Source organism: Leucopleurus acutus (assembly GCF_964270905.1).
Source record: "Leucopleurus acutus genome assembly, chromosome: 7".
Taxonomy (NCBI): domain Eukaryota; kingdom Metazoa; phylum Chordata; class Mammalia; order Artiodactyla; family Delphinidae; genus Leucopleurus; species Leucopleurus acutus.
The window spans coordinates 100,400,658-100,428,298 of NC_139150.1; the positions used below are offsets into that span (position 1 = coordinate 100,400,658).

The 27,641-nt window shown below is 58.4% G+C and overlaps 1 protein-coding gene across 4 annotated transcripts; it reads left to right on the forward strand.

The window, feature by feature from the left end:
- The first annotated feature begins 81 nt into the window (after positions 1–81).
- SORBS3 (sorbin and SH3 domain containing 3) lies at positions 82–23,959 on the forward strand. Of its 4 annotated transcripts, XM_082843165.1 has the most exons (22): positions 82–204; positions 473–794; positions 5,520–5,676; positions 5,940–6,057; positions 7,520–7,713; positions 8,652–8,715; positions 10,899–10,937; positions 11,387–11,480; positions 13,188–13,278; positions 13,564–13,650; positions 13,748–13,801; positions 14,626–14,712; positions 15,252–15,298; positions 15,743–15,876; positions 16,094–16,146; positions 16,273–16,319; positions 16,491–16,605; positions 18,754–18,879; positions 19,918–20,226; positions 21,034–21,137; positions 21,734–21,840; positions 23,482–23,959. In XM_082843165.1, the coding sequence occupies exons 3-22, from the start codon at positions 5,575–5,577 to the stop codon at positions 23,541–23,543; spliced, it is 2,034 nt and encodes a 677-aa protein (XP_082699291.1). In that variant the 5' UTR covers positions 82–204; positions 473–794; positions 5,520–5,574; the 3' UTR covers positions 23,544–23,959. The 4 variants fall into 4 exon arrangements, with proteins under 4 accessions (XP_082699291.1, XP_082699290.1, XP_082699292.1 ...); XM_082843164.1 differs by lacking the exon at positions 473–794; XM_082843166.1 differs by lacking the exons at positions 82–204; positions 473–794 and adding an exon at positions 2,179–2,265.
- The last annotated feature ends 3,682 nt before the right edge of the window (positions 23,960–27,641 follow it).

A 27,641-nucleotide genomic window follows, 5' to 3' on the forward strand; every position in this document is an offset into this window, starting at 1 on the left:
ACCTTTGTCGGCTCAGCTGCACCCTCTACGTTAAATATTTATCTTGGAGTCCAGGTCAGAGCCCTAGAGAATAAGAGAAGCTCACTGCTGGTGAGAGGGGGTATGGCCAGGATTCCTGGAGTTGGAAGATTTCAGCTTCACCATCTTTGGAGAAAAGGAAGAACATGAAAGAGATGTGGCCCTTAATCGCAAGGATCCTGACAGGTGGGGAAAAGAACTGGTGACGGGGCTAGGCAGGCACATACTTTGTCCCTGAGGGAGGGAAGAGGATGGCGCCTAAGGGTGGGCAGGTATCCAAGCTTTAGGAGAGGGGAGATGCACTGCTGCCTGCCCTCAGGTAGTCCCAGATCTCCTCCCTCCTTTCTGAAGCTGACTTCTGTGGGCAGGGGCTACCCATCCCACCCCCATCCCTTCAGCTTTCCTGGTGAATCAGAGATTCTTGGAAGGGGCCTTAAAGGGGGATCTGGTTCAGTTCCCTCATTCAGTGCAATAGTTGCCTTTACGAAGATGCCCCACAAGTGGCAGACTTGGAACCTCTGAAATCTCTTTCTTGGAGACCTTGGCTCTGCTTCGGATTATGCAGCCAGTCTGCTAGTGCAGCCCGTCTGTTGCCACACTGACAGCCCTGCAGACACTGGAAGCTAGGTGGCATGCCTCTCTCTCTCAAGCCTCTTCTCAACCTAAGCCTCTCCTTCCGCTTTTCACATGTGAGACTGTTTCAAGCTGGTTCCCCACAACCCGGATAGCTCTTTTACCTGAACTGGGAAAAGATATAGCTGATAGCATCAGTGATGGTAGGGATTTAAAAATACGGTTTCATCTTTCTCCATTCCCTTTCTTCTCAACTTTTGAGTTGAACGATGTCCTTGGGAAACACTCTGAAGTGCATGGTGACCTTAGGGCACCAATCTAACTCCCAGTAGGTCTGCGATAAACATTTTCATATTTTCATAATCTATAATTGATCACTCCCAAAATAGATCTGAGATTGTCCAGCAGGTATTTGCTGTCTGGTGGGCTTGGGGTCCCAGAGCCAAGCCAGGGGCTAAGAAGTGGTACCCCAGAGTCTGTCCACTAGCAGTTAAGCATTCATTAAGTACCCTCGCTGTAACAGGCCCTATGCCGGCACAGAGACTTGGGGGAGAAGGGGAAGATGGGATGGCCAGAGGGGTTGGGAGCCAACTGGCGCGCGCGGGCTCTTGGGACCCGTTGTCAGAGCAGCAGGAACAGCGGAAAAGCAGCAAGATCAAAACAAGGACGGTGTATGGGAACACCAGGACCCTGGTAACCCCATCCCCGCCAAAGGGACCCCGCCCTCGTCCTCTTCAGGGGCGCGGCACGCCCAGCGAGTCGCTGTTTTAGGCCGATTTCCTCCCGCGCTGTCCTCCGCGGGCCTTGCACGTGTGTGAGCATCCGCCCGTTTGCCAGTGCATGCGCGCATGTGTGTGTGTTTGCACTCGCCCGGACGCGCGCTCACGCAATCACAAACTCTCTCCCCAAGTGGGCAGAGAGGCGGCAGGGCCTAAACTCGGCCCGCTAGGCCACTCTGCCTGTGCGGCGCCTTTATCTCGGCCCCAGCCTGTCTGCATCCCGGTCCCGTTTCCGAGGCCGCCGGCTCCGTATCAGTTGCTGGCTCACCCGGGTTCTTTAATCATTCCTGCCCTCTGTCCTGGCTCCGCCGTGCAGCGGCTCCCTTCCCACCCGCTGGAAATGTCGCTGGAAACTCTGAGTGGCGCTCGCTGGCCCCCGCCCTGCGGTGGGGGCCGGGGAAGCAGCTGGGAAACCGGAGCGGGCTCCCCGGGGACCCTGGGCGGTTCCTCCCGGCGCCGCCTCGCGGCCGGCCCGGCCCCCGGCAGGGCCCACGCCGTCCTCGCTGCCCGCCCGCCCGCGCCCCGACGGGGAGCACTCGCCCGCCCCGGGCCGGCCGGCCCGAGCCCCCGCCCTCCACTCCAGCCCGGCCCACGGACCAGATCGCAGGGAGACACATTACGCCGCACGCGCGCCTCTCACGGTCCTTCCTCCCAGCGCGGGCCCTCGCCCCCCTCCCCCAACTCCGGCTCCGTCGATTCCCCTCTTCCTCCTCTGGGGCCGGCCTAGCGGAGCCTGTCCTGACCCGGTCACGAGGGCGGACGGCACAGCCCGGACTTCTCCCTGCCCGCCCTCCCTCCCCGAGGGCCCGTCGCGGCTGCGCCAGGCAGGAGCCGCGCAGAGATGCTCCTGTCTTCTCGGGCGTCCTCAGTCCCCGCCACCTGCTCGCCTGGGAAGGTAGGTGCCGGGAAGGAGAGGCGGTGGAGAGGAGACGCGGCGGGGGGGCGTAGTCGAGGAGGGACCCGCATCCAACACGAGGGGAAGGCAAGGAGCCCCTCCCCCCGGGGTCCTGGTCCCAAACTCCGGGGAGGAGAGAGGTGAGAAGTCCCCCCCTCAATCCAGATAAGGTGAAATTCGAGAAAACCTGTCCTTGTCCACGTGGACTTGTAGCTGGAAAATACCCCGGAATGCGCCTAGGGCCAGGCCCCCAAGGTCAGGGCAGTACTTAGAGGGAGGAAGGCGTCTGCCAGCTACAGCAGGGCTACTTCACCTCTTCTAGCCCTTTGGAGCGGGCTGCCGGGGTGAAAGGCTGCCTGAATCCTGGGAGGACCCCAGGAATTTCCTGGCACCCCTGTCCCCTGCCAGATGCTGGACCCATTGACCCCCGTGCCTCCATCTTCCCTGCGAGAAGTCCTCCTTATCGTCTCCTGGTGCAGCCGCCAGGAGGAAAACTCAGCCCACCCTTCCCCACCCACCCCTGCATATCCTGAGACGTGCGCCCCCGGGAGCTGTGTTGGGGAGGGTCAGGCTGGGCCACCAAGGATCAGCAGACCCTGGAAAATCAGGTGGTGTGGGCAGAGCTCCTGCCCGCCCCTTCCCTACTGAAGGGCCCTTCTCAGTGAACACAGCAGGGTGGGCCGCAGGGAGAGGGAAGCTGGCTGGGTCAGCTGATGGGCAGGACTGCCAGTGCTGACCTCGCAACTTGGCCTCCGGTGGTCAGCTGGCGGGGGAGGGGTTGCGGCTAGGAACCAGCCTGCCCCAGCCCTCGGATCTCCCGCTCTCCCCCGCCTCAATTTCCCCCGCAAAGGGAGGGAGAGCAGCAGAACAGGGGTGTGTCTGCCTGTTTCGGTTTTGGTAGGAGTCCTAATTGGATCCAGCTGGTGAGAGGCCCCTCCTCCAGCCTCAGCCCTCTACTCCCCTCACAGCTAGAGGTGGGCCCGGAAAAGCTGGGTCCCAGCAGGTCTTTTCGAATGTCAGAGGGAATCCCCACTCAGACTAGAGTCAGGGAGCTGCCCCCAGCCTAGTGTGTACCCTGCAGCACCGCCCCCCCACCATGGCTGAGCAGGAACTGCGTACAGCAGTAATCACAGCCCCCATTGCACCTTCATCCCCTCTGGCCTCCACAACACTTGTGCTGCTCATATGAGCCCCCCACAGCACACACACCCTGCACTGCACACACACATCTCCACTGCACACACACACCTGCACTGCACACACACCCACACTGCACATGCACCTGCACTGCACACATACACCCTCACTGCACACACACACACACACTGCACACACACTCTGCACACACACCTGCACTGCACACACATACCCCCACTGCACACACACACCTTCACTGCACACACACATCTCCACTGCACCCCCACTGCACACACACCTGCACTGCACACATACACCCCCACTGCACAACACACCTGCACTGCGCACACACACTGCACACACACACCTGCAATGCGCACACATATCTCCACTGCACACACACCCCCATTGCACACACCCCTGCACTGCACACACACACCCACTGCACACACACCCCACTACACACACACACACCTCCACTGCACACACACACCTCCACGGCACACACACCCCTGCACTGCACACACACACCCCACTACACACACACACCTTCACTGCACACACACACCCACTGCACACACACACCCCCACTACACACACACACACACACACACACACCTCCACGGCACAAACACCCCTGCACTGCACACACACCCCTGCACTGCACACACACCCCCACTGCACACACACACCTCCACTGCACAACCCCCGCCTACTATTCAGCTGACCCCCCTCTGTACCCACAATGCCCATGCTGCTCACATCACCCCCCCCCATGGTACCCCGTGTGCAAGTCACATTCGGAGCACTGTGCTTACACTCCACCCCGCACACACAGCACCTCACAAGGCCCTCGCCGCCCTCCTGTGAGTCCCCAGACCACACAGGCACGCGCAAGCCTTAACTCTGAACAAAAGTGCCAGAATTGGTCCAGCGCCGGAAGGTGGCAGAGGTTGGCTCAGCCTCTGGCCATGTCCAATAGGACAGGTGAGGCGGGACAGCTGAGCTCTCTGGTGGAAAAGCCCCACTGGCTCCTCTCCCGGCTGCTGGGAGCCCTCTCCCCTGACCTAACCTTTGCCCGGGGCAGAAGAACCCAGCTGACCAGTCAGGCATGGTACTCCCAGGAAGACCCTCTGTTCAAAAACAGCCTGGAGGGCTTCCCTGGTGGCGCAGTGGTTGAGAGTCCGCCTGCCGATGCAGGGGCTGTGGGTTCGTGCCCCGGTCCGGGAAGATCCCACATGCCACAGAGCGGCTGGGCCCGTGAGCCATGGCTGCTGGGCCCGTGCGTCTGGAGCCAAAAAAAAAAAAAAAAAAAAAAAACAGCCTGGAGGTGTAGGAGAAAGAGGGTCGTGTGCGCACATCTGTGCGTGTGCGTGCATGTGCGTGACACTCAGCACCGCCTGCGCGTGAGCAGGTCCACCTTCCTGCTCCCCCGCTGCTCTGCTCCCGCCCCACCCCTCACGGGCACCCTGAGCCCTCTGAGGCTTCAGCCCGAGCAAAGAGGCCAAATAAGAGAGCTGATACTCCACTGAGCTCAGAAGGAATGGTTCCCGCGGCCTGGAAATGCTCGGCGCGCTCCGCCTCCCCGGAACCTTGGCCCTGTTGGGCAGTGCACGGATGGCCTCACCGTGGCCCGGGGCCTCTCCGCCGCCCCCCCCCCCCCGCCCCCGCCTGAGTAGCCCCTTGTGCCCGCTGACAAGCAGATGCCCACACAGGGCCTGGGGGTGGCAGAGGGAACTGAAACAAAGTCCCAGTGCCCAGGCCCTTCCCTGCCAGCTGCCCCAGTTCCCTCTGCCTTCGCTCCGGGGGAGAGGGCCCCGCTGTGCACTGAGAGCCCCAGAGAGGCTGGCCAGCAGGCGCGCTCCCGGCCAGCCTCCCCTCCTCCCGGCCCGGCCTCCCCTCCCCCACTCCCACCCGGAGCTCTTGCCCGCGGCCTAACAAGCGGTCCATTGTGCCTCTGGGAGCCGGCCCGGGCAGCCTGCAGGCGGGTGCCCGCACTGGCCTTTCTCCCGGGTCCGTGAGCTCCCACCCAGCTGGCCCGACCCCGAGGTCGGGCCCAGAGGGCACGGGCAGCCTGGATCCAGCAGGGCTCTCCCTTCCCCCTCCCTTCCCCACAGAGGACACGCAGAGGAGCAGCTGGTACCCCCGGGGTCCCCCCGCCTTGACCCAAGCATGCAGGCCTCAGCCCGCAGCCTCCCAGCTGCGCTCAGCCTGGATGACTTCATCCCTAGCCACCTCCGGGCCCACGTAGGGTCATCCCCCCGGGGGACACGGGTGAGTGAAACAGAGAGAGAGAGGGTTACTGGGGGCCTGTAGTTGGTGGGGGGCTCTCAGGACAGGTTGGGGAGCAGAGGGAGGATTAAAGGGATGGAGGGAGGGAAGGAGGTGGGTGATCGCTCTAGAGAGCCTCGCTGGTTTCCTGGAGAGGGTCAAGCCGTCCCCATGGGGTATGGCTGTGCTCTGGTAGCCATCCCTCCCACCTCTCTGCAGAGCCCTCTGGGCCTGAGCTGCCTGCTGCTCCCGGCCCCTCCCCACAGGTGCCCGTGATCCGGAATGGTGGCTCCAACACCCTTAATTTCCAGTTCCATGACCCTGCGCCCAGGACCGTGTGCAATGGGTACTTCCCACCAAGGAGAGATGCTTCCAGGCACCCAGGTGGGTCTGCTCAGGAAAACGTGCTCCAGGAGCGCCGTGGAGGTGGGGGTCAGAGCTTCCTGGTCCCTGCCTTATGGATCCACCCTGGGTCAGGCTGCAGGGGCAGGAGGTGGATGGAGGCCTCTCGAGGGCCTGGGGCCAGTTAGCTCAGCCAACTGCCCCTCCCGTGTGAGCCAGCTGGCCTGTGAGAGGGAAACTGCTGTGGGAGAGACCCGGCTGACACATCCCTTCCCCTGCCTGCCCCACCCAGTGCCAGGGGAAGGCCCTGTGCAGGGGACATAGCCTCAGGGGCCCGGCGGACCTCCAGATGGCCAGGAGATAGCTTGGACTGGGGATGGAGGGTGAAGGAATGCGAGCGTGTGTTGCCAATAGAAGGGGAGGGGGCTGAACTCAAGACAGGCCCCCTAAGGGCTACTCCGGTCTGTACTCGTTGGCCCAGCAGAAGGCCGGAGAAGCAGCTCTGGGAGCCTGCCAGCTCCCGGGATCCTGTGAGTCAGCCCCGCCTGGGCCACGGGGTCTGGGAGATCCTGGGGCCTCCTGGGTGCAGGCCCATCCCAAGGGCCCCTCTCCTGAGGAGGGTGGCAACCTTTACTGAGCATTCCCTTGAGGCAGGCCCTGTGTCAAGTAGTTCATTCATTTAACAAATAGCTGTTAAGCACGTAGAGAATTCTGTGACACTGTACAGGCACTCTACAGGCCTTATCTCACGTCATCCCTTGATATCCTGACAAGGTAAGGTGTGATTATCAACATCTTCCCCGTTGAAGAACCTGAGTCTCAGGGATGTTCAGTCACAGAGGCTGAACTGAGATTCAAACCCTCGTGTCCATCCTGCCCTGAAGCCCTTACGTTTTTACACCTGGGGGCTGAAAGTTCTGGTGAATGAGTTTCTGTCCCTTGCCCGTTGACTGTGTGTCAGGCACTGTCCTGAATACAGTCATACACACTAGCTCTCCCTGCATCTCTGCCATGACTACCCTCATTTTACAGAAGTGGAAACAGGCACTGAGAGGTTGACTGCTGTGCCCATGGTCACACAGCCGGTAGGTGGCAGAGCCCAGGTCTGGTTTCAGTCTTCGCCCCCAGCCCCAGGGCCTTTTCTGCCACACCCCGCTGCCTCCTCACCTGGATTGTGTCCCCCCAGCATCCTCTGCAAGTGATGATCCTGGCTCTCATTCTGAAAACTTTTAGGACATCCCCAGCAAAGCAGGGTGGAGTGGGGACGGGCACAGATTTCTCAAGATAAAATCCATTTTCATTCACTTTAACTACTAAAAAATAAACAGAGGCCTGTGGTCCTGCTGGGGATGGGGACATTTGGACAATCTGTGTCGTCAACTCAGACAAGGAGATGTTGAAACTTTTGAACCCACAGGGATCAGCGTTCTGAGAAGCTAAGGGACAAACAGGCCCAGGTGGGACCCCTGCCCTTTGCTAAAGCTCCCCTGTACATGCCCCACAGACCCTGCCTGGTATCAGACCTGGCCAGGTCCTGGGAGCCGGCCTTCTGGGAACCAGAAGACCCCTGCCTCCCAGCATCCCCAGAACTGGTCAGCCACGTGGACCAAGGATAGCAAACGTCTGAACAAGCGCTGGGTCAAGTATGAGGGAATCGGGCCTGTGGATGAGAGCGGCATGCCTATTGCACCCCGATCTGTGAGTCCAGGGTTGGGGCCACTGATCGATGGGGCCCAGGGACCCAAGCTGAGCTCCACCTCTGACAACAAAGGCTGTACCCAAGCCGGCCAGACTAAAGCAGGGGTTCAACCATGATGGGTTTGGGGGATCATGAGCCCCATAAAATTACAGGCACTCTTGCATGTCTGAGTTGCACAGTGGTTTTTTTGGGGGGGTTCTAGACTGCCCACCAGGTTCTCAGTGGTAGAGCGCCACTAGTGTAAGGGTTGACCCTGGCAGGGACCCCCATTTTCATGGCCCCAGGACCTGGCACGGCACTCGTGAAACGGGTGCTGAGTAAGTTACCGGCTGAAGGGATGAACGGGAGAGTCCTGATTGAGAAGGCCTCAAGGGGTGGCAGGCGTGGGAGAATCCGGGGGTGGGGTCCAGGCGTGGGGGACCTGCCCTTCCTCCACCTCCAGGCCTGTCCTGAGCCAGTCGCCTCCTCTAGTTCTCCACCTCCTCGCCCTCAAGTGAAACTCAAGTTGGTAACATACCCTTCTGCCTCCCAGGGTTCTTTTGCGTCACAGGTGAGGCAGAGGATGTGAAATACCATTCCCACCCCATCCCCCCACCGATACTGTTGCATTTATTTTTCATTACATAGAAACACATGTTCTGTGTGGAATCATCAGAAATACAGAAAAGCTAAGAGAAAAAAATGTAAACTGCCCCAAATCTCACAGCTTAGGGACCATCACTGGTGGAGATCACAGCTTAGGGACCATCACTGGTGGAGATCCTTCCGTATATCTTGTTCAAACGTAACACGCTACACGAAGTTATGGTTGTTAAAGATGTCACCGCAGCCCACCCGCTGGGGCTTCAAGGGTGGCCAGAGAAAGGACTCAGGGAGGAGAAAACTTCTGTGGTTTGATATTGGGAGGGTAGCCTGACTTCGCCTTCTCTCATCCCAGAGTGTTGACAGCCCCAGGGACTGGTACCGGAGAATGTTCCAGCAGATTCACCGGAAAATGCCGGGTGAGACACCCTTCCAGAGCCCTCTCTCTGCCTACGTGGGCTCGGACCCCTGGGGCTTGGGGAGTAAGGGGTAGAAAAGGGAACTTACCTGCCCAGGGAAGTCTCTCCACCCACCCCAGGCTCTGTGTTGAGTGGTTGCTAAAACAGGCCCAAGGAAGGAGCCGCCAATCTCCTCTCTGTACTCGGGGTACAATGACCAGACACTGTTCCCGGTGTCCTCTGAGGACCTGGGAAGCCATGAGGTCACACATTTGTTCAGTCAGTCCCTTAACCAACTGTTGAGCACTTGCTGTGTACCAAGCACTATTCTAGGTGCTGAGGACAAAACGGGGAGCAAAAGAGAATGTCTCTGCCCAGCGAAGCTTAAGGCGGGGGGGGGGGTGTCACAGAATAAACAGATAAGTATTTAACATGGCAGGTGGTGGGAAGGGCTAGGGAAAAAAAGCCGGGGGAGTGCCCAGTGCAGGGAGGCTGCCACCTCACGCAGGCTGGTCGGGAAAGGCCCCTGAGAAGCGGCATCTGAGCGGAGAGCTAAGGGTGTGAAGGAGTTGGCCTGCAGGGCTGGGGGAGGAGCGTTGCCGCTTGGGGAGCATCAGACACCCAGAGGCAGAGCAGGCCGGCATGTTCTGGAGCCGCAGGGAGGGGCTGGACCACAGTGAGAGGGGCACGTGTCAGGAGATGGATCACAGAGGTGCTGGGATCTGGTCGCCCAGAGCCTTTGGCTTTTACTCTGTGAGAACTGAGGAGCCACCCAGAGGCTCTGAGCAGAAGAGTGAGTGACAGGCTCTGACAAGTGATGGCTGAAGAGGCTCCCTCTGGCTGCCAGGCGGGGAAGAGGTGGGGCTGGGCGGAGGTGGGGGACCAGTAAAGAGTCTCCGGACCAGGGCAGTAGCAGCGGGCCTGGTGGGATTCCGGAGACAGAGTCATGGGAATTTGCTGATGGATTCAAAGAGGTGAGTCAGGGATGACATTCAACCTGAGTGAGTCGATGGAGTTGCCCTTTGTAAATGCATGTACACACACAGGGGAGGCTGCGAGAGGTGCAGGTCTAAGGGGCGTTCAGTTTTCGATATGGTTCACCCAAAGTGGCAACTGATATACAAGTCTGCAGTTCAGAGGCGAGGCTTAAGCTGCAGCTGTTAATACCCGGGACCCACTCAAAGAGATTTTGATTTAAAGGTTCCCCCAAGTAACTCCGATGTGCAGCTAAGGTTATGAGTCCCTGGAATAGACAGTGATCTTTAAGGTAGAAGACTAGACCAGATCACCCAGGGAGACAGACAGACAGAGGCCCAGGGACTGAGCCCTGAAGCACTTGGTTTGAGAGATGGGCAGGCATCAGCTATGCAGCCTGGGAAGGGGCAGCCCGGGGGGAGGCAGGAGGAAAACCGGAGTGGTCTCCCTGAAGCCAAGTGAAAAGGAATTTCAAAAGGAGGAAGTGATCCACTGTGACAGATGCTGCTGATGGTCAGGCGGGACTGCCCTTTGACCTGGTAAGGCGGAGGTCACTGGGGTACTTGATGAGGGTGGTTCAGGCTGAAAGCCTGCTTATGGGGAAGGGGAACTGGAGACACTGAGTTCCGTAAGGCCAGCAGTTTGCTGCAAAGGAAAGCAGAAAACTCCGGGAGCTGGAGGAAGGTGTGGGATCCGGAGAGGGGCATTTTGGTTTGCGTTTGAGGTCAGAACTGTGGTCGTGTGTCTGCGTGCCAAGGGGATCGAGTGGGTTGCCTGGTCAGTAGCTCTTCCTAGGAGGCCCCAGAAAGTCCTGAGCACCTTGAGGAGTGAGTCTGGGCAAAGGGGGAAGGACAGGTGTTTAGAAGAGGGTGCAGAAAGGGAAAGAGGGCGAAGGGGAAGTGGGATTCCCCAAACTGACCTGGTGAGGGCAGGACAGCAAAGGTCAGGGAGAGGGTGTGTGTGGGAACGCCGGGAGGGAGGGGCAGGAGGGTTTGGGCGAGGCCACTGCCCCTGTTGGCTCGCTCAGGCCCTAAGTCGGCCAGAGGCATTTCAAGCCCTCCCAGAAACCTAATTCCTTCCCTCCCTCGGGACATTCTTCAGGCTCTGACTCAGCCCCTTGGCCCCTGCTCTAGGCAGGAGGGGTGCTGGGAGCCTCTGGGGCAGCCTCATGGGGCTCCCCATCCTCGCTTGTTGCCCCAGCCCTGACCTGGTCCTTTCTGCTCCCACAGACCTGCAGCTGGACCGGACCTTCAAGGAAGCCCCCAAAGGTGAGGGGCTGCGGGTGTCCCACCCCAGCCCGGCGCCTGCATCTGCCCCTCCCTGCAGCCACACCTGGCTTTGGGGCTCCCCAGTTGGCTGAGCTCAGCTCGAGAAGTTTATATAGCCCATTTCGCGAGCTCCAAATGCCCTGGTAGATGGTAATTAAGAGCCTCTGCTTCACTGTCCAGCGGATGCCTAGCCCTGGCCGTGATTTCTCTGGGCCTCTCTTTCCTCACGTGTAAAACGGGAACACCCCAGAGATGTTTGGAAGGTTCAGTAAAGAATGTAAAGCTCTTGGCCCCAAGCCCATATTTCGTGGTCCAGACTATCACCCCCATTCCCACCAGCCATCCAGGAGCACGGGTGGGTGTGGGCCAGAACCTTCAAGGGTCACCCAGGCGCCCTCAACCCCAGCTGTCACCTGCCACCACCCCTGCTTGTTTTCTCCCACTTTCAGTGGCTTCCTCCTGTGCCACCTCAGCAGATTCAAGGCATCCAGGGCCCCAGCAAAGACCTGCTGCCAGGCCAGGCCAGACGTCGTCTCTGAGCGGGTGAGCCAACGTGGGGAGGAGCTGCAGAGGGGCGCTGGCTTCCTTGTGGGGATTGGCGCCCCCTCGTGGCCACAGCTGGCACAGTCTTGGAGCAGGGCGGCTGGCTCCCCTCCATGGCTCTGTCCCTTCTCAGGGTCCCCACGGCTCCAGATGCTCCCCTCCCCGCCAGAGCCAAAGGGGAATGGCGGGCAGGGGTGGACTTTGCGCCATTCCTGGTCAGGACCGCCTGTGATGCCTTTGTGGTTGGCAGCAGGAACTCATCACCCCAAAGATCCACTCATCATATGGGGTGGAGAGCGGGGCAGCCCATGACTAGGCGTGGACCTGGGACCTGTGGCCATCCACTCGGAAGCCTGGAAGAAAACAAGGGGCACAGAGGATCCCAAGCTTTCTCCCAGATGCCGCTGAGAGAGGAACCCTCCAGATAGGTCAAGGACGGAGTTCCTTTTCTCTGTGCAAACCACCTGAGCCCAGCCCGGGCTGCAGGGCCCTATAGGAGCTCAGCCGAAGCTTAAGAATCAGGAGCTTGTCTGTCACAGTGTAATCAATGAGTTTCTGATTCCTTTATGGGGAGGGGGTGACCTCATCAGCACGGTTTTAACTGGGCTGTGGCTCTTGGCATCATTGATAAGGTAGAGACTAAGATTTGCTCAAGATTTGGACCCAGAGTTCTGGATTAAAGCCGGTGTGCGGCCATTAGCCATGTGACCTTGACCGAGGTAACCAGTCTACGCCTCACTAGCCCCATCTGTTAAGTGGGCATCAGAGGGTGGTCGTGAAGATCAAGGTACATTGCAAGTCTCCACAAACATTATTATTATACAGGCTTAGTTATGACTAGCGCTTCCTTAAATTAGGAACAATGTATTCCATTCTCATTATCAGGGTTATGACTGATGTTCTTTCTAAAATAGAGGATGGAGTCATAGTTACAGCCAACAAATACTGACCCTCCCGTCAGACATTCCATCATTTGATAAGCTTGGTACAATGGTTCTACTTGGTGGAAACATTCAAACGCAGCAGAGGCTAGAACATTTCAGCCAGCCAAGAAGGAAGCCCTGGAGGGGAACTAAGGCAAATGTGACAGATGACATCGCTGATCCAGCACCTCAGGGAACTGAGGCCCACGGATCAGAAGTAACTTGCTCAGAGCTCCAGGGTCAGGCCTGCAGGCTCTCTGCCCTGTCCTGGGTTTTCCTGGGGCTAAGACATAGTCCCACACCGTTGGGCATTGGTGCAAGGCACTTAGTCATGGCGACCAGCTTCATCGAAGCTGCCCAAACATACACACCCACAGTCACGGGGCCAGACGGAACACAAATGCGGGGTATTCCAAGGCCAGCAGGAAAGGGACTGGCCACTCCTGGAGCAGATGTGTGTGTCAGCCCTTCTCCTGGGTGTCTCACATTATATTCCCCCACCTAAGCTTTACCACACCCTTACGAAGGTGGGAATCATTCTCATATTATAGGTGTTGAATCAGAGACTCTGAGAATTCATTAACTTGCCAAAAGGTGACACAGCTAAGTGGTGGGGCCAGCTGGGATTCGAACTCAGAGCTTATAACGTTTTACTATTTAACACTGCTTCCACAGCCCAGAGGCAGGTGGGGAGGGGGTGCAGCTCCCTCCCCAGGATTGTGTGCTCACGCATGCCTCAGTTTCCCTAAAAGAAAACTGAAGAGATGTCCTTCCCTTCTTTTAGAAGAAGCTGGGATATCTCCGAAGAGTTTCTTAGAAACACCTTCAATTGCAATGCTGGAGCATCCTCCTCCCTGCACCAGACCCCAAATCAGGTAGCTCGCCCAGCATCCCCCCACCGCCCTCCCCGTCCCCTCCATCCCCCCCCTCGTCCCCCGCCTCCCCACTTCTCCGGCCACCACACTCTTTGGCCAGGCCCTCGGCTGCAATAGCACAGATAAGGCTTTTTTTTCAGCTTGGGGCCTGTGCAGCCAGAAGAGCCCAGAATCCTTAGGAGGGCACTGATGGGGTGGGACAGTGGCCTGAAAGCCTGCTTTTTGAGCCTGGCCAGTGTCCCAGCACCTCTCTACTCAGGCTGATGCCTACCCACCCCTATGCAGGTGTCCAGACACCGAGACAAAGCAGACAATGTCTGGACAGAAGAATCTTGGAACCAGTTTCTGCAAGAACTAGAGACTGGGAAGAAGGTGAGTGTGGGCCTGGTTCTCTGGAATAGGATGCACCCTCAGCTAGTGCATTTGGGGAGCAAGTTCACCCCCTCTGACTCACTCGTCCCACTCTTAGCCCAAGAAACCACTGGTAGATGACCCTGTTGAGAAGCCTTCCCAGCCCATCGAGGTGAGTGTTGCGGGCAGGTGGGCAGGAGGGGAGACAGCATGTTGGGGGAACAACGAGGGAGATTATGGGTGGTGTTGGTCCCAGTGACCATGGGCAAAGGCCACGGACCCAAAACTCTGACCCTCTCCAGTCCCATACAGTTTACCTCTATACCACCAGCACCCAGGACAGTGCCTGGCGTACAGTAGGCGCTCAGTAAACGTGTGTTGAAAATTGTGTGTTGATCAAAGCAGGAGCTGAGAAGGGAGTGATTAGTGTGGACTGGAATTGTCAGGAAACGTTCTTGGAGGTGGAGCTTGGAGGACAGGCAGAGAGAGGGGCTCAGGATGGGGGAGACACAGGCAAAGGCTGGAGGGGCGTGTGTGTGTGTGTGTGTGTGTGTGTAACACTCAGCCAGCTGGACGGGCAGTGGGAGGGAAAGCAGGTTGCGTAGAGTGAAGCCAGGCTGTGGAAGGCCATAGAAGACTTGATGGGCGAGGAAGTAGGGAGTCCTGTAGGCTCTTGAACAGAGAACTAATACAACAGAAAATGGTACTGAGGCACATCAGGAAGTACTAAAGTATTACTATGGGAGTAGGGGATCGGTGAGCTTGGTCAGCGGGCAGGGCCCTCCTGACACCCTGAGACGCACCTCCTGGCAGGCCCAAAAGTAGGCAGCCTGGCCTGGCCCTGTGCCCTGAGCCTGCCCTTTACCCAAGCACTGTGTGCTTTGTCCCGCTGCCCACTGGGCTTCGCACATCTGACCTTTGACCAGTGGCCCCCACGGTGCACTGCCCCCCGCCCCTCCCCGCTGTCCAAGTCTCCCCCCCATAACCCGCCGCCAGGTCCTGCTGGAGAGAGAGCTGGCCAAGCTGAGCGCCGAGCTGGACAAGGACCTGCGTGCCATTGAGACCGGGCAGCCATCCCCCAAGGTACCGGCCTCCCAGGCCCCTCCCGGGGGGGGGGTACTCAAGAACCCGGAGCCGCGGCTGCCGGGCTTGGGTGGGAGGCGCAGGCCGACGAGAGGCGTCGCCTCCAGCTGCACTCGCGACCTTGGGAGACTTCATCCCTGTTTGCTCTCTCCTTCCTAAAATGCAGGGCGTTCACTGTTCCTAGTGACCCCTAAGAACCCTCCCAGGCCGACTCCACGGCAGCCTGCCGTACGGGAGCCGGAGGGGTCCCCCGCCTCGCCCCGCCCCCTAGACCTCAGCCCGCTGGGACCCCAACCCCAACCAGGCCCCGATTTCCCGGCCTCCCCTCCCCCTTCCGCACCCGCGGTTCCTCCCCCGGCTCCTCGCTCCTCCAGTTCCCAGCCCGCCGCCCGCGCAGGCGACTCTAGGACCCCTCCCCCTCCCGCCCCTCTCCTCCCCCTCCCGCTCTCCTACGAGCCGCAAACTTTTCCGGAGGCGGCGGCCTCGGCTGTGTCGGGCACCGGCGTCCCGGGCCCTGACCGCGCCCGTCTCCCGCACAGAGCTCGCAGGCGCCCCGACGGTCCCGGGAGCCGCGGCCCCCCGCGCGGTGAGTGGCGGCGGAGCGGGGCGGGGCGGGAGGGCCGCCGGCGGGGACGTGGCGCGGGGAGGGGGCGAGCCCGGGACACTGACGGCGGGAGGAGGGGCCCGGAGCGCGGAAAGTGGCCGGCGGGGGCCCGATCCACCGCTCGCCGCCAGGGGGGCCGTCCCTGGCCCGCAGAGGGAAGCCTAACCCCAGCTCGGGACTCGGGTAGTGGCGGCGAGGGGATCCTGCCGCGCACTCCCGCCTCCCCACCCCGGGCCGCACCCTTTCCAGGCCTTTACCGCTCGGGAAGTAGGACATCCTGCTGAGAGGCCGGGACCTGGGAGACGCCTTGGGAGGAGGCGGCGGGAGATGGGAGAAGGGGGTGGGTGGGACATCTGGGTGGTCAGGGCTGAGCCGGGTAGGCTGTGAAGCTCCAGACAGGTGGCTCACTCGTGTGCCCCCGCGCAGCCCGGCCTCCGCCTGGAGCTCCAGTTCCCCGAATGCACTTTACCAGGGTTCCTCCCTGAGCGCCCACAGGATGGCGGACGGAGGAAGCCCGTTCCTAGGTCGGAGGGACTTCGACTACCCTTCCTCAACCCGAGGTAAGAACCAGATCTTGTTCTTGTTGTCACCCAGGCAGACGCCCACCACCACCACCAGGCACCAGATATGCTGGGGCCCCGGGGGAGGTGGCAGGAAGGTCATGGAGCCCCCTGCTTCCACTGGTTCCTGTCCTGGGCGGGGAGGGGGAGCAGAACCCCATCCCAACCCTGCCCCCCAGACATGGCCTTCCCAAGCTGAGGTAGTGCTTCTCCACAGACCCTAGTGCCTCTGAACCAGGGGGCAGCCCAGCCAGGAAGGAAGAGAAGAAGGTAAGGGGGGTGGGAGCGTTAGGGTCAGGGTGCAAGGAGGGCCTGGGGTGGGTCCCGGTGGCTGCTCTTCCCGACCTGCCAGCTGCTTGACTGAGGTCAGTCCCTCTGTCCTCTCCCCCTGCCCAGAGGAAGGCCGCCCGGCTCAAGTTTGACTTCCAGGCACAGTCCCCGAAGTAAGTGCCCTTCTCTTCCCTCCCCTTCCCTCTGGGGCAGTCTCTGGGAGGACAGAGCTGCAGTGGGCCCCCCAGAGGGCAGAGGGGACTCTGGGTGTGCTGCGCAGGGTCCGAACGGAAGGAGGACCCGGAGGACCTCAGGTTGCTAGATGTCCTTGCTCTGGCCTTCAGGGAGCTGACTCTAAAGAAGGGTGACATTGTCTACATCCACAAGGAGGTGGACAAGAACTGGCTGGAGGGGGAGCACCACGGCCGGCTGGGCATCTTCCCTGCTAATTATGTGGAGGTGAGCAGGGCAACAACAAGCAGGGGCCTGGCTGGGCGGGCAGATGGGTTTGCAGAGAGTGGAGACCCCTTTAACCATCCAGGGCCCCTCTCTCTGGAGCTGGCTGCTCCCTCACAAATGGCAAGTTTCCTAAGACGTAAAACTGTGAGCTCCGGGCAGGGGCCAAGTCTCAGCCTCATTCATGCCCTCAGGAAATGTTTGTTAAATGAGGGCTAAAGGTGGAGCCCAGCCCAGGGGGGAAGAACCAAACAACTCAGTTCCTGTACCAGAGGCCACCAGCCCTGTCGGCCTCCCCCACTTTCACCACTCAGAATCTACCTCTCTCAAGCTATCTTTGGGAAGAATTCTAATTGCAACTGGCAAGAGTACGAAGAATCGTGTGACAGTTCACAAATCACATATACCTGCATCACCTTCTTCACGTGTTATTACTTCCCTTGTTCCCCTCATTAACGTGGGAAAGTGATAAATCATGCCCATTTTGCAGATGCACTTGCTAAGGTTCAGAGACAAGTCGTTAAGTAGAAGATCTAGAATCTGAATCCAGAGACAGGTTCTGGATTTGATAAATATAGGGCTACAGGTTATCTCTGGTATTTGCATCTTTTAAGGAATTTTAAATTATCTAATTTATTGGCATAAAGTTGTTCGTAATGTTTTCTGATTATCCTTTTTTTAAAAAAATTTATTTATTTTTGGCTGCATTCCGTCTTCATTGCAGTGGCTTCTCTTGTTGCGGAGCACGGGCTCCAGTAGTTGTGGCACATGGGCTCTAAAGCACAGGCTCTGTAGTTGTGGCACACTGGCTTAGTTGTTCCGCGGCATGTGGGATCTTCCTGGACCAGGGATCGAACCTGTGTCCCCTGCATTGGCAGGTGGATTCTTAACCACTGTGCCACCAGGGAGGTCCCCTAATTATCCTTTTAATGTCAGTAAGATGCAGAGTGATGTCCTTTCTTTCATTCACGATATTGGTAATCTGTATCTTTTCTTATTCTGGCTAGAGATTTGTTAATTTTATTGATCTTTTCAAAGAACCAACTTTTGATTTCACTGATTTTTCTCTATTTTTGTTTTCAGTTTCATTGATTTCTGCCACTTCGTTATTTCCTTCCTTCAGTTTGCATTAGGTTCTTTTTCTAGTTTTTTAGGGTGGTAGTTCAGATTATTGATTCGAAACCTTTTTCCTCTAATGTAAACATTTAATGCTATAAATTTTCCTCTAAGCACTGCTTTAACTACATCCCACAGATTTTGATATTTTGTTTTTTTCACTCAACTCAAACTATTCTCATTTCCTTTGTGGCTTCTTTTTTTTTTTTTTTCCCCACGGTACACAGGCCTCTTACTGCTGTGGCCTCTCCTGTTGCGGAGCACAGGCTCAGTGGCCATGGCTCACGGGCCCAGCCACTCTGCGGCATGTGGGATCTTCCCGGACCAGGGCACAAACCCATGTCCCCTGCCTCGGCAGGCGGACTCTCAACCACTGCGCCACCAGGGAAACCCTGTGGCTTCCTTTTTGACTCATGGATTGGGTCATCTAATTCAGGCTCTTCATCTCATAGGCATCAGTAGACCTCCCGTATCCTCGGAACGATGTCCCTGATTCTGAAGTTCCACAAAGTATATATAGTACTCTATGTCATCAGTCATTTATATCTTAGTAGGAACTAGTTTATTAGTGTCTTGATTTCCTGGGTAGGGTGAAGCAGAGAGAGTGTGGGGACTCAGGGCACCTGGTGGGGTAGAAGGGGAGGAGGAGGAGGAGGAGGAGGGACACTTGGTTCTCAGCAGCAGTGAAATGGTAGAGCCTCACTTTTAGGTAACCAGGAGTTCCCTGCTCCTTGGAGCTCCTCATGTCCTTCTGTGCTCCAATTTACACTGTCTCCTATTTGCACTGCTGTTGTCCACTCTAAAATGCCCACTCCACATACCTCTGATGGAAATTCTTCCTCCAGGAGCATTCTGGGACCGACTACCCCCTTGCCTGTGCTCACCCCTGGCCACCCTCAGTCTTGTGTCTGGTGTCTCTCTCCTCTCTGGGCTGGGGACAGATCTTGCCCATATTGCCTCACCCTCCCAGGAGCCCCAGGTCTGTGCCCAGTTGATACCCAAGGTGACTCTTTCTCATGCCCTGTCTTCCCACAGGTGCTGCCTGCAGATGAGATCCCCAAGCCCATCAAGCCTCCGACCTACCAGGTGCTGGAGTATGGAGAAGCCGTGGCCCAGTACAACTTCAAGGGGGATCTGGAGGTGGAGCTTTCCTTCCGAAAGGTGCGGCCAGGCAGGGAGTGTGGGTGCAGGGCAGGGGCAGGTGAAGACATAGGTAAGTATGTGCAGTAAAAACATTTAAAAAAAGATCAGGTGTGCCCATCTTCAGTAGTATTTCAGATTTTTTTCCTCAGTCTCTTTGGATATATTTCCCTTAATTTTGCCCATTTTTTAAATGTTCAAAACTTCTAGAGTAGTTGTGCTTTGTTCAAATTGCAGTTTGATAGGCTGTGAGGGTCACAGTCAGCTTTTTTTTTTTTTTTTTTCTGGTGGCGGGATCCTCATAGCTTGCGGGATCCTCATAGTTCCCCAACCAGGGATCGAACCTGGGCCCATGGCAGTGAGAGCATCGAGTTCTAACCACTGGACTGCCAGGGAATTTCCTCAGCATGTTTAAAAGAATGGAAATCTTAGAATGCCTTGCATGTAGAAAGGTGTTTTACAAACTTTTGGACAGTTATGTATATATGTTTGCGTGTGTACTAGATTGTTGTTACAACATATTTTTTACTATAGATCATGGTTCAGAAGGCTTGAAAAATGTTGTCCTGGAAAGCAGAGAACTGGTCTCCTTGGCTGATTTTGGGGGCAGAGGCTATGACTGCCACTAGCGAATGTTTCCCCAGAAGAGCTGGCCCAGGGAGAGAGGGGGAAGGAGGTGGCTGGATGGAGAGAGGTGGGGGCAGGTGGAGGCCAGAGACCATCCTTCCCAGGGCAGCCCCACTAACACTAGTCAGCATGGGGGCTTGAGGACGCACCAGCTGCCCTCAGAGAGTTTGTTGCTTTATGCAGTGGTGACTGGATAACCCAGGGCGGAGGCAGGGAAGGACCCAGTCATGGCAGGGGTGGCTAATGCCTGCCCAGTGCTTCTTACCAGCCTGGCATTGAGCTGTGTGACCTCTGTATAACCTGCTGACACACTCTGAACCTGATCCCTTCGTGCAAGGTGTTAGGTTTAAATAACACTGTTCCACGTAGGCTCCCTCTGGTACGTGGCACCCGGGAGGGCCCTGCAGGTACTAACTCCCTCTCTGCGACCAGGGGGAGCGCATCTGCCTGATCCGCAAGGTGAACGAGCACTGGTACGAGGGCCGCATCTCAGGCACCGGGCGCCAGGGCATCTTCCCTGCCAGCTACGTGCAAGTGACCCGGGAGCCCCGGATTCGGGTCTGCGACGACAGCCCCCAGCTCCCTGCATCTCCCCGCCTGACCACTGCCCGCCTGGCCCATCACCCCAGCTCCCCATTAATGCCGCGCAGCCCATTTGACCCCACCGACTGGGGGGGCCGGACCTCCCCCCGCCGCACTGGCTTCTCCTTCCCCACCCAGGAGCCCAGACCCCAGACCCAGGTAAGGTGACCTGCCTTAGACCGGAGAGCTGAGCCCTGCTCCGCGCACTGTATCTCCCATTCCTGTGATGGTCTGTGCTTCGGAATCCCTCCCAGACTGCTCAGGACAGACTAGTGGGGTGACTGGGCAGAACCTTGTGTTGCAGCCCCATCCTGGCCTTGAGGACCTCAGACCCTTGGTTCTGTCCTTGAGCTGCAGCCCAGGGAGGCAGGAGTTTCTAGGTAGGACCCAAAGGCAGCACCAACCTCCTGACCTTCCAGAATCCACTCTTGGGATTTCCCTATATCAGCCTCTGGGACAGGGTGTGCCATGAGTCGGGGGTCTGCCGTTCATCTGCTGTGTGACCTTGGGCAGATGACTTGCCCTCTCTGGTTCTGGGTTTCCTCGCCTGTAGAACGGGGATAGTAATCCCCAACTGCAGAGGTGCAGAGGGTAGTTGGTAGGTAGTAGCTGATGGGTAAATGATAGCCATTGGTCCTCGTGCTGACATAGTCCACAGACAAGTGCATCTGCTCCTGGGTTCATCCACTCACTCAGCAAACTGTTATGGGCAGACAGAGCCAGCGCATAGGACTTCTCCTGCTCCCGGCTTTGTCTGTGCACGTGTTCAAATCAGCCATCTACCCTACCTGGGCCCAACTTCCCAGCACTTGTGAAGGGAAACAGTCAGACAGATCTCCCTGTCCTGTGGGGATTGCGAGATAAGATGAGGCATCATGGGAAGCTGCTCCTGGTGAGGTGGGCAGGCCCGTTCACTTCTCCTCCTTCATGCTTGCATGTGTCTGCCTGCCTTCCCGTGGACCCCAGAGTCTCAGCACCCTTGGGTCAGCTCTGTCCCATCCTGGAGGCTCCAGCCGTCCCCTGGAGCTGGGGACCTCACCCCCCAACACCACTCAGATACACTGGACCCTGTGAGTACTGTCTGGGGTGCTTGGTCAGGGTGGGGGGGCTGCCCCGCAGGGAGTGTTGAGCACACGGACCCCTAACCTGCTCTTCCCCCCATCCCAGGATGGAGTTGGTAAATTCCTACTGAAGAGTGCTTGTCCTTACAGTGCTTACGGGTGATTTTGGTGGGGTGGGGGGGTGCGGGGGCGGGAGGGTGCTTGTCTGCGGTGTTCCTGACCTGTCCCTGCCAGTCCTGGGCCTTAAAGCAAGCCTCCCACACTGGGTCCCCTGACCTCCGTCTCCTCACTGCGTTTCCAGCCCTGAGGTCAGCGCGTGTGTGTGCGAAGTGTGGGAAGTGGTAGGACAGATTTGAAGGCACTGGGAACTCAGAGGAGGTGGGGTTTGGGTGATTAGGGCTTGGGGAGCAGGGAGCAGGCCTGGGGAAGAATGCACTAAAGCCAGACACAGTCGCCATCCCTAGAACTGGGCCAGGGGCTAATGGGAGCATGGAGAGACGCTGGGAAATTCAGAGGATGTGGCTACCTTGGTCTAAAGACGCTCCAGGCCTGGTCTGGGGAAGGGGTGAGGGCTCTGGTGGTTGCCATGGCGATGTTTCCTGCAGGTACCGGGCGATGTACCAGTACAGGCCCCAGAATGAGGATGAGCTGGAGCTGCGGGAGGGGGATTGGGTGGATGTCATGCAGCAGTGTGATGACGGCTGGTTTGTAGGTATGTGGGCTGGGGCCAGGTGTATCTCAGGGTGCTAGGGGGATGCGTTGGGGGACAGGCCAGAAGGGGTATCTCCAGGTCCTGTGGGGGATGGGCTGAGGGCAGTTCAGAAAGGGTATCTCAGGGTCCCTGGGGGGATTGGGGTGGCTGCTACTGGTGGCCAGTGCTGGTTCAGCAAAGGTTCACGGACTGACCATCCCCCACCCTTCCGGCCGGGCCCTGGCTGCTTCCCCAAAGCCAGCACTTCTGTTGCCTGCCTTCGTTCCCTGAAGAGGGGTGAGGCCTGGGAGGAAAGCAGACCAGCTCAGGGTCATTGGTGAAGCCAGCTGGACTCAGGGCAGCACGGTTCCCAACCCCCAGGCCCCTGCTCCTTCCATCATACACCTCTGTCTCTGGAGCAGTCCTTGCAGGGGAAGGGTCCTATCTCCTGAGACACTAAGTCCCCGATGGGAAGGAGCAAGTCTCACACCTGTGTATCCCCACCCCCAGCTAGCAGCTAGCTCCTCCCACCCCCAAGAGGAGAGAGAGGAGAAAGATCCCGGCTCCCAGGGGCAGCTCAGGCAAAGGACTAAATCAGGAAGCCTCAGGTTGGCCTTGGCCTGGTTCAAGGTGACCAGCCCAGCAGGCTTTTTCCCAGAGTGGGCAGGCCCTGTCCAGGCCTCAGCTTCAGAGGATGAGGCTGTCCTCAGAGAGCAGTGGACATCCTGGGGAAGCTCCCACTCAGCAGGCTGCAGGGCCTGAGGGGTTGGAGGGCTGGCTGCCTGAGGAGGGGTGGCCCCTTGACCTGGCAGCACCCCCCTTTCTCATCTGAATCCCAGCACCTCATTGCTGACTAAGCTTCGGCCACACCAGTGATTATGAGGCACCACCTTGTCAACAGTCCTTACTCGGATGGGTGGCTAGTGGGTATCACTTTGGACAGTGCAGGTCAGGGAAGGCTTTCTGGAGGAAGCAGGGGAACAGGGGAAGGATTTGGGGAGGAGAGAGGAGAGGGGAGAGGGGAGGCACTCCGGGCAGGGGAGGAGCGTCAGCAAGGCCTGTGGGCAAGATGGGCCTGGGCTGCTCAGAAGAGAGGATGGAATGGCTGCCTGCCGGGAAGGGAAGGTCCAGGACTTTAATTTCATTTTATATTCCTGTGTCTTCTAGCATTTCCCCTCCTCTACCCCAGCACACAGGTTTCTTTGGGGTTGTAGCAGACAGAGGCCTGGATTTTAGTCCCGCCTTTGCCTCTAAGCAGCTGAATGCTTTGGGGGAATTCATGTGGCCTTACCTGCCCCATCTCTAAAATTAGGGTGTCATACTAGACCAGTGAGATTCCTCCCAGCTTAAGTTCTGTGATTCATCTTCCTGTGTCCTTGCTTTCCCAAGGACGGGTGGGGTTATTCAGTGCTGTGTGCAGAGTTGTACACAGTTGTGGAGTGCTCAGGTTTCGTCCATCATTATCGAAATCATGAAGTGTGGCTTGTCCCGTCTAAGCTTCTGCCTCTAGGGGGCAGGAGCGAGAAAAAACAAATCCTCCCTGGGACCGGGACTCCACTTGCAGTTCTGGGCTCTGCCAGCAGAGGGCAGGACTCTCACTTCCCCCAACCCCATTCCTCTTGTAAAACGTGGGGAATGCTCTTTCTGTCTTTCCTATTTCAGGTGTCTCCCGGAGGACCCAGAAATTTGGGACGTTCCCTGGAAATTATGTAGCCCCGGTGTGAGTGGTCTCCATGGCAACTCGGAGCCCAGCCAGGATGGGATGGGGAGCAGAACACTTATGGGCGGGAGAGAGGACGCCCCCCCATCCTCCTCCCCCAGGACCTGAGCCGCTGGCATCTGCAGACAACCTCAGCAGCCTTTCCCACGGAACCTCCCTCGAAGCCCCCTGGACTGATTCCCACCCACAATTCACAAGCATTCCTCTAACAGCCCTTTTATTTCCTCCCCTACCCCACTCCCCAAATATAGAGGGCTGCTTTGAAGTGGAGACTATTTCCAGGCCTTATTGAGACCAGACCCCCGCGTCCGCCACCCCACCCTGCTATGGCGTTTCCTCTAACAGGGGCCCGCTCCCAGCTTCACCCCCATGGGGTTCCTCTAACAAGGACCAGCTTCCTAACCTAATAGAGACCAAAGGCCGTCTTCGCCTGGAAGGGATTCCTCCCCTTTCACTCCAGCTTGCCTGCCATCCCCTTTGTCTTCCTGCCTCCAGCTGGGCCTGGGAGTGAGATGGAGGATGGATGCAGCACTTCCTTAGCATTCGAGGCCTGGCAAGAGGTCTTGCCCGAAGGCTCCCTCTTCCCACAGGCTGCCGAGCCCTGGACCTGGGTCCTGCTTATCCTCCTGCTGCTGTAGCGCCCAGGAAGGGTGGGGCCTCCGAGGACTGGCCTGTCCCAGATGCATTCCAGGGGGACTGGTGTGTGCTGTCCTCCCGCCTGCCCAGCGGCCCCCACCCCCCAAGTCCCCTGTGGAAGAGAATGTAAAATAAATCTGGCTATCAGGGACCTTGCCTTCCTGTCCTTTTCCTTTGTGGTGGGAGAGGGCTCCACCTGCTTAGGGTTATGGGAATTCTTTCTAATGTAGGGAATCAGGTGGGATGTGAATGAGTGAGTGAGTGAGTGTGTGTGTGTGTGTGTGTGTGTGTGTTTAACGGGAGGCTGCAAAAGAACCATTATTATCTCTCAAGATCTCAGGTGTCAGGCACGACTGGGCAGCCCCAAGGGTTGGGCAGCTGTCTGGCAAGCAGTGCTGAGAGAACTAACGTCACAGGGATGAGGGCAAGGCCTGACTGTGGGGAGAAACCAGAGATGGGAGCTGAATGTGGCCTTGTTTGCGGGCTGTTTGGTTCTGGAGCTGCCGTGGGGTTGCTGAACTAAATGGCATTCCTGTTTGTTCTGCTCCTAATGTTTTCCTTCTGTGTGCTCCATTTCCACACCGAGGTTCTCGTGTGTTTGTTGACTTTCTTCTTCTGGGCTCGGGTTTTTGAGCAATCGATGGCAGGAAGCTGGGAGTGGTGGGGCACAGCTAGCCAAGGCGACTCTTCTGGGGCTTGGTGGTTCCTGTAGGGGCATAGTCTGGGCCTGGCCGCTCTAATCGGGAAGAAAAGCTCCATTCCTTGGCCACTGCTGGGAGATGAGCGGGGCGTACGGTGTTACCCACATGTTATCTGATGTAAGCATCCCAACAGGCAGGTTATGAGTCCATTTTACAGGAGGAGAGACTGAGGCAGAGAAATTGTCTGGGTCACATCATTATAGACCTGAAGTCAGATCTGATGACTATTGCTGCCTCTCTGCACAGTCTACCAAATGCCCGCGCAGTCCTTGTCCAGAGGCCCTGGAGAAGAAAGGTCACGCGTGAGGTCCCTGGGGCGGCCCCGGGCTGGGCCTCTCTTACATTCTTCCTGGCAATCCTGTCATCTAGGCCTGTCACCTAGGGCACCCGCACCCCAGGTGGGTGGAAAGAGGCGGTGGTGGCTAATTCTATCAGGACAGGTGGGAGAGGCCTGTGAATGACAGGGCTGTGGCTGGTCCCTGGCAGGCTCCTCGTGCCTGGGTGCGGCCCAGGCTCCACTGCTGGTTAAACAGCAGGTTGAAGAACAAGACCTGCTTTCACTTCTCCATCCACCCCGGTCCCCACCATGGTCTGTTGCTAGGTTGGCAGGCCCAGCCCATGCCATGGAAGTGACCATTCCTCACGAACCTGCTAGCCTGTCCCTGATCCCCCATCTCAGCTTCTTCAAGTTGCCTGATGCCCTCAAAAAGGACCTCAGGGTTGAGACTTCCTTTCCTTAGGGCAGAAACCAATTCCACACCCTCTCTTTGGCGGGGCCCTGGAGCCTCTGCAGCAGATCAACCCTACGCCCTGCCTGTATATGACCCCTTCTCTGCTTTGACTTGGCATGAGGTGGGAGGGGCGGAGGGGGGATCAGAGCCAGAAGGGACCTTAGGTCGCTGGGGACGCTCATCCCAGTGAGGTGAGTCACTTGGCCACAGAGTTGCTAAGGGCAGAACCGTATGCCCTTCTGTGCCACAGGGACATGCCCTGGGGTCGGCTGACTTTGTCTTCGCTGTGAGTTTTGTGACTGTGCAACCCACAGAGCAGAAATCCTGCCGATGAGCCTGCAGATCTTTCTAGAGACTCTCCAAGGCAAAGTCTGAGCAGAAGGAGGTGCAAAACGGAGTCCCTGTTACAAACTGGCAGGATGGGGATGGGCGGCGAGGAAAGGGAAATGAATCCATTGGATCATTCAAACAATATCCCTTCAACAGAATACTATGGAACACTCCAGGAATGGAGCAACACACCAAACAAAACCCACCCTGCCCTCTGAGGAACGGGCAGCTTTAAAAGGAGGGCAGCGTGGACAACGGGAGGGTAAGCTGTGTAGCATCCCCAGTTTACACAGGGGAAACTGAGACCCAGAGGGGCTGAGGAAACTGTCCGAGGTCACACAGCTGGGAAGAGGCAGCCCCGGCCCCCCGGGCAGTGGTGCCTGCCCTACCTGCAGCTTCCTGCTCCCTCAGGGACTTCCAGTCTAGTTGGGGAGGCAGAACAGGTGCATCAGGCGAAGAGGCCACACCAGGAGGCCTGGAACTTCTTAGTGGGAGAGTGGCTTACACACACCGAGGACAGAGGGTGTGGGAGGCCAGGGACAGGGGACGTAGCTGCCTTGGAGGCAGGCTGGTCCAGGGCATAGGTAGGCGGCGAGAGGGATGGTGAGGGCACACCTTGCAGACAGAACTCAGAGGGAATGACTCACACCTGAGGCAGGCAAGTTACAGCTGTGCCTCCAGGTGGCCTCTCCTGGAAACAGGCCAGCCTGACAGAGAGTGAAGTGGAGACCAGAGGGAGATGGGAGAAGCTGGCTCTGGTGGGCCCTGAGGTCCCCAGGGTGAGGGTTGCCAGGTTTGGCTCTGGGGGAACCATTTGCCAGATGGTTCTGAGTTGACACCTGGGGCCTCTCCTTGGCTGTCCTCTCCTGATCCCTAGAGCCGGGGATCCAGGTGGTTGGCAGAGGGCTGGGGGCAAGGGGGATCAGGGCCATTGGTGGTTGTTGGTAGCGGCCGGCCGCAGGCAGGGCAGCCGAAAGGGTGAGGGGAGGGCAGCCAGGAACGGAACAGGCATCAGCCCGCAAGGGACGTGTGTAGCCCAGGAGGGGGCCCGGTCACTTCCAGCCGGAGTCTTTCTTCATCTCTTCCTGGGCCTGGCATGTCGCCCTGAGTGGAGCAGGCTTACGGCGCATCTCAAGCAGGGAAGCTCTGCGCATCCAAAGCGCCGCAGCAGTCCGCGGCCACTGCCCCGCGAGCGCGCTGGCCAGGCAGGAAGGCGGAGGGGCGGCCTCTGGGTTGGGATTTATGGGTGTCGGGGCTGCATCTGCGCCAGCCTCGGAGCCTGGAGTGGGCGGAGGAGCCGGGCGGGCCGACCGCAGACAGCCCCAGCCTGCCCACCCCCTCCCCCTCCCCGGCCCTGGACTGGGGTTGGGGGAGCTCAGGGCCCCTTTGAAGGAGGGGGGGCGCAGGCGGCCTGGGCGAGCTTCGGGGGTCAGCAGGCTCAGCTGTCTGCGAAGTGGGACTCCGGGCCCGTCACCAGGTCACCTCCCCTGACCTCGAAAGGATGGGGACACCCCGGGGAGGACGGCCGCAGCCTCTAGGGGGCTCTCGGGAGAGTAGCCCCGGGCCCCTAGCGGGCGCGGGCCAGGTGGCAGCGCCGGGGCTGAGCTGCGCGGAGGAGGCGGCCTCCCTGGCCAGGGGCGGCGGCAGGGGCGGCCCTGGGATCACATGGGCGGAGGCAGGTCCCGGAGTCCCGGGCGGGCTCTC